The sequence below is a fragment of the Trachurus trachurus genome (genome assembly GCF_905171665.1).
Source record: "Trachurus trachurus genome assembly, chromosome: 16".
Lineage (NCBI taxonomy): Eukaryota > Metazoa > Chordata > Actinopteri > Carangiformes > Carangidae > Trachurus > Trachurus trachurus.
In genome coordinates, this window is record NC_139902.1 from 4903723 (window position 1) to 4910174 (window position 6452).

At 44.0% G+C, this 6452-nt stretch overlaps 1 protein-coding gene across 2 annotated transcripts; it reads right to left on the reverse strand.

Annotated features, from left to right (window-relative positions):
- Window positions 1-2140: 2140 nt before the first annotated feature.
- On the reverse strand, window positions 2141-5651 carry arl4aa (ADP-ribosylation factor-like 4aa). 2 transcript variants are annotated; one of them, XM_083989613.1, is made up of 2 exons: window positions 5524-5651; window positions 2141-2846 (listed from the first exon to the last, which is right to left on the reverse strand). In XM_083989613.1, the coding sequence occupies exon 2, from the start codon at window positions 2777-2779 to the stop codon at window positions 2177-2179; it is 603 nt and encodes a 200-aa protein (XP_083845739.1). In that variant the 5' UTR covers window positions 2780-2846; window positions 5524-5651; the 3' UTR covers window positions 2141-2176. The 2 variants fall into 2 exon arrangements, with proteins under 2 accessions (XP_083845739.1, XP_083845738.1); XM_083989612.1 differs by lacking the exon at window positions 5524-5651 and adding an exon at window positions 4492-4950.
- Between the last annotated feature and the right edge of the window lie 801 nt (window positions 5652-6452).

A 6452-nucleotide genomic window follows, 5' to 3' on the forward strand; every position in this document is an offset into this window, starting at 1 on the left:
GCAACAACAGAGACACATGACTTGACTTAGGCACTCACACAGACACACACACACACACATGTTGACACACACGTTGACATCTGAGTGGCTTGCAGAAAAAAGGAAGTAGAATCAGGAAAAGTGTGAGTATGCCTTTGCCCTCTTTAAGTTTCCTTCCTTGGCAAAACATGTTGGGAAGAGGCACCTGGGCTTCCCAGCACAAAAACATGATTCATCAACATCAACTGACAAAAAAACAGGGCATTCTGGGAGCTGAGTAACCATGTGACCACAACACTCACTGTGGTTGAAATCCAGCCTGGACTCCTTGCTAAAATTCCCCTTTCCCCTCTGCTCTAATATAAACTTATATTTACCAAAAAAAAAGTGTTTCATTTCTTCCCTCATGTGTGAAATCTAATGCTAAAGCCACATCTTTTTTCTATATTGAAATGTAAAACATCCCATGAGTTTGTGTTGTAATCAGCACCCTGGGCCGGGGCTGATATATTTGTATAGATGAGGATGTTTTGGTGATTCAGCCCAGGAGCGCACACACACACACACATACACACACACATACACTTATTTTAGAAAGGCAGCAGCTGCACTGACCGGCTGGGCTTACAGTCATTAATTGTTTCAAAGGAATGGGGAGAGCAAATGGTGTGAATACACACACACACGTACACACACACACCCCGGACAGCTCAGTCCAAAAATACTCAGTATAGTAAGGCCCCATGGACTCCCAGCCTCCTGCCCCAGCCTGTTGTGCTGGGTCTGGCCTCCAGACTGCCCAAACAACATTTTCTAGTCCTGATGGGAGCCTGTCTGAGCTGCGACGCATCAGTGCAGCTCTTTAACCCTTCACACTGCAGCAGGACAGAGCAAGCAGCCGGATTGTTTAGCTGACGTGTCGTGCAAGGAGCGACTTTTACCTGCTGCGACTCCGAAGCAAAGTTTCCCCGGCTTGTGCACAATCATTTAAATGAACCATGAAGTGTTGGGTGTGCTGCTCCTGTGTCAACACAAATCATTGTGCAAGTTGCCTAAAATGAGACACGGGGAGATTTCTCGAAGTGATAATTAGAGGGTTGGTCGACCGAGCGTGTCGTTTGTTTTTCAGAAACTCCCTCCAATCATGGTCACGTGTTACAGAACAACCAAGTCCCTGCGACGTCGTCGGCAGCTCGGCTCCTCTGGGGTAACCGGCGGTTTAGTGCCTCATTAAAAAGAGGTGTTCTCATATGTTGCTCGTTAAAATAATCATCTCATTCTGCAGATTCCGTCCTGACGAGCTGCTCTTTTATCTAATTGAGGCTTTACGTTCCCGTACGTCTTTGCTTTTTCAATGAAACGTTCTTGAATAGCATAACAGGACATAATGACAGCTACCAAACCATTACCCATTGTTGTTCTAAATGTTTTATTTAGCAAAACATCATACATATGCCTGTCTAATGACAACCGGGCCAGCAAGGGGGGAGGCCGCCCTACTGTACAGCAGAATCTGTTGTATTTTTGAAAATCCAACACAATATGCTCTAGTTAAAAACTGTAAACTTCATAGGAAGTGATACTCTAAAGTGCTTTTAAAAACCAAGAGATATAAGACAGCAAGCAAATCCATAATAATGCGATAATGCATGGTAATACTTTTCTTTCACAACGAAAGTCCAGTGTAAAAAAAAAAAACAAGTTATGATAACAACATATAAAACAATAAAATAACTGATGTCCGTGTCGTCGCCCTCTCTGGTGTAAAAATGTCGAATTTCTACCAAATAACCCTTCAACGAGTCAAAGCCTTGCGTTAAATTATTTTTGGTAATCTTGTCTGGAACAGCCGGAAGCCTTCTGTGAAACATACAGCACCCTTAAAACAACTCTTATCACCTTTCCAGACCCCAAACCCTCTGTGCACTTTACTCCGTGTAAACTCTTTATAGCATATCCACACATGTCTGAAACTTTCTCATCTTCATACTGTATTCCTCCGTGTCACTTCCTGATCAACAGCGTCATCACAAGACCCCGGGGGGCGGGAATCCTAAAAGCTCAAGTTTCTGGACTGATAAAACTCAGTGTGTTGAATCTGGACCTGCAGGTGGAAGCAGGAGAACAATCCTTTTAAATGTTTCCTTCACATATTTTTAAAAAAAAAACAGCGGACGAGTCCGTGTCGTCGACGAGTTCATCTCTTTTTCCTCTGCTGCCGGAGCGCCTTCCTCCTCTTCAGGATCATGTCGTGGAGTCTCTCCAGGCCGTCCCTCAGCCCGTCTCCTATGATGGCGCAGGCTGGCTGCAGGTGCCAGGGAGTAGCCGGGCCCAGTTCTTTCAGCGCCAGCAGTTTCTCCACCTCGGGCAACCCCAGGGAGTGTCTCAGGTCCTGTTTGTTGGCCACCACCAGCAGGGGCACCCCCTGGTTCTCGGAGGTCTTGGCGATCTTATGGAGCTCCGTTTTGGCCTCCTCCATGCGCTCGGCGTCCACGGAGTCCACCACGAAAATGATGCCGTCCGTGCATCGCGTGTACGACTTCCACAGGGGGCGCAGCTTCTCCTGGCCGCCCACGTCCCAGAAGTGGAAGGTCACGGTCCGGTGGCCGCCCAGAGACACCTTGACCTTCTCGGCGTTGAAGCCTTTGGTGGGCACCGTGTTGACGAACTCGTTGAACTGCAGCCGGTACAGAACGGTGGTCTTGCCCGCGGAGTCCAGCCCGAGGATGGCGATGTGGAACGACTGGAAGAACGGGACGTTTGAGAGGAAGCTAGGTTGTTCCGACAATCCATTCCCCATCTTTCCTCATGAGGAAGGATTTGAGACGTGAGAGGTTCGAATATTCCAAAGTGGCTTCAGCAATCACCTGGAAGAACATTACACATGTTACTATGGTTGAGACACAAGTTTCCCAAGGTTTGTTGTTCTTAAAGGATAGTTCAATATTTTGGCAAATTGACCCATTGCTATAATCCCTATAGTTTTAGGAGTAGGTTCCTTACCTTTAATTGTCGGTGCGAGCTATTTTTAGAACGGCAGAGCAGAGCCGCGAGCTGCTCAGAGCTATAGGCTAATGGGAATTCTTGGTTTCCTGGAGTTGTTTTTGAGGTAAATTCATGCAAAACCACTGATGCACATTCCTGTCAAGGCCAGTTTTTCGGCAAGCAGTCTTTGCATTTACCTTGAAAACAACTCTGTCTGGTAACATTCTGTTATTATCTCATAGCGTGGTGAACGTGCAGGTCACAACTTGTCCACCAGAGCGTTTTGGAGTTGTTGGATTGTGTATTTGATGAGTTTGATGAGGGAAACCAAGAAATCCCATGAGCCTCCGTATAGCGTAGCTCTGAGCAGCTAGCAGCTCTGCTCCACCGTTCAAAAAATAGCTTGCACCGACAATTAAAGGTAATGAACCGACTCCTAAAACTACAGAGATTGCCAAAATGTTGAACTATCCCTTTAAATGCTGTTATTATTAAGTTAAATATAGTACAACATGTGTGAGGAGTTATAAAGTCAAGTGATGTATAGTTGGTATTAGCCTCTATGAGCCTCTGGTCATACCAAACCAGACCATGTCAGGCTGCAGCTGCAACATCCAAAGTGTTCTGAACTGATCAAAGGCACATTTCATTTCTTATGAAATCAACTTTGCATTTGCAAGAGGAAGACTGTCTTATGTCCTCTTTTAATAGTTACATCATCCTCCTCAACAGCTGTGATCTGATGCTGCAGTGAAAGCAGAAGCACTTTGATATAAGAACTGAAGGACAAAGTTAGTGACGACATCGAGGACATGACGGCGGAGACTCCTATACCAAAACTAAAGAGACAGGAGAAAATGAAGTGAATATTAGATTTGCCGTTCGTCTACAGGCCTGAAGACAGCGCTCCACGTGAATGCTAATGCTTCTGTGTGACTGCTGGGTGTGTAAACAGGCCCGTGTTTGCTGACACGTTCACCATAACAACTTTATAACACCATAATACGTCAGATGTGGAGTCTCCAGTTTGGTCAGCTGAGCAGTCAAAAGTCATAAACCATCACATCACCATACAAAAAAAACACACACATATCACAGTGGAATGTATATGAATGCTGATTGGTGAGAATGTGACGTGGACATAAGCAAACACTATGAGACATCCAGCTTTCATTTCACTATTAACATGTAAGAGTAGGAAAAACATTAGTTATAGCCTATAATATAGTCGATCAAATAATTAATATTATGTTAATACTTTTCAACAAGCAACATGAGAGATATTACATAGGAATTATCAGTAACCCAATAGTGCTAATTTCAATGAATAAGTCTAAAGTAGATGGTACAAAATAAAATTAATTAACCTTGTATGGAGTCACATTAAATTCCCATAAGGCCCTGCTTCATTTCTGACTGTTTGATCTGCTGTGCCTGTGGGTTCAGTAAGGAATTTGGATACGAGGCTGCACACGACAGGTGGACCACTGCGTTTTATTCCCAGTCCAGATAAAACTGGTTACCTACCAGTGAGAGCCATCTGTGGACACAACACTACAGCCCGAGCCCCCGTCAGCACCAGTCACGATCCTCTCCCCGCGTCTACAAGAGCAGCGAGCCAACCCCACGGTGGATAGTCAGTCCCACTTGTTATCGCGACGTCAACAGCATGAAAAAACCCCGCTCGCTGGAGGCACAAGTCGGCGGAGCTTCCCCGTTGGTCCTCGGTGTCCCGTGTGGGTCTGTCTGTCACCGCTGCTGCTGCTGCTGCCGCTGCTCACTGAGGACGAGCCCCGCTACTGGTCGACGCCCACGCGGACACTACAGCACGCCTGCCATTGGTGGGCGCGCTCCCTTCCCTCTCAGCTGATTGGCTGAGACGCCTGTCAGTCACGCGTCTTGCCCGGGAACCAGGATCACCTGTTGCTCCGCCGCTGTCACGCCATTCTACTTTTTCATTTGATCGATTTCCAGCCGGAAAGTGAATTTTCCTCCCAGCTGGGAACTTCATACAGTAGCCTACAAACTGTCTTTTATTTTTTATTTGTGTTGATATCAATGGATTTGACAATTACTTCCTGTTGAATCAGTCAAATGCTTCATGAAATAAGGGAAAATGTGTAGAAATAATACAATTCTTCAGCATGTTTTGCTTAGAAAATGACAAATGATTATTTTCTTATCCCATTTATTTTCTGTTCATCAACCTAGATAATCATGGGATTGTTTCGACATAAGGAAATCTAATTAGTGAAATTAAGTAGCCTATTAAAAGGAAATGTGGTTGTTTTTACTCAAACATTGATGTAAAGCATATTTTTAAAGTCGTCGTGGGTTGGGGTCGATCCAATTTTAAATATAGGCTATTGATAAAATAGCAAGTATTAGGCCTATTGTAGCCTATTAATCTGCTTATTATTGTATATTTGTATGTAGTTCAAGAGCCCGAATCGCGTTTTTAAAGCCAATTTAAAGGTTAAATTCTCACTCGCAGGGTGTTGCAGCTTTATTATACCACGAAGAAACATATAAATGTCTGTAAATTCAGATTGAACTCACCATTGATTCAGCTCGGAGTCCACACACATCCCTCTGTCCGTTTGCGTGTGTATGTGTGTGTTCAGGGAGATAAAGAGGGTGTGTATTCGTCCACAGTCTGTGTGTGTTTCTGCAGAAACAGCGCCGCCCCGTTCAGCCGCGTGTTTTTGTTTAAAATGATTGGTCCGAAGGCAGGAAAGGAAAGGCAACACACACACACACACACACACACACACACACACACACACACACACACACACACACACACACACACACACACACACACACACACACTGCAGCCCATCATGCATGAAGGATAACAAACAGTCACTGGCTTTTAGCCACCGGGCTGCCTTACATAACCTGCTGCTGTCTGAACTGTTTTAGGTCACATTAGGTTTTTTGATTGGCTTGTTTTTAAACAGACACATTTAAATTTGCTCAGAGGCAAAACCACCATTTATCATCCATTTCTTGTTAGATAGCAATAATTAATCAATTATTACCAAGAACTAGCCCAGTCAGTTATTTGAAAACAATGAAAACTTGAATTATCATTATGATAATCCACGATTTAAAGGTCCAGTGTGTAATAATTGGCAAGGTTTATTGGCAAAATCTGAATATAGGCTAGGCTACTATATATTTGTGTATAATCGCTAAAAAATCAAATTTGTTTGGTGCCTTATAATTACTCTTTTATATAGGCCTACATGTAGCAAGGGTCTAGCTTTAGAGAGTGTCATCATCTTGCGCTGTTATGTTTGTACGGCAGCCCGAACGGAAAATGCCATAATGATGTTTTACAAGAACAAACAAAAGTCAATAGGAAATGCAAACAAAGAATACAATAAAAAAATCATTTCCATTTATTGTGATGACATTTGGCAGATTTTAGAGTCATATTGGACAATGATATGTCAACTGTTTCTCTGAATTAGTGCCCCCGC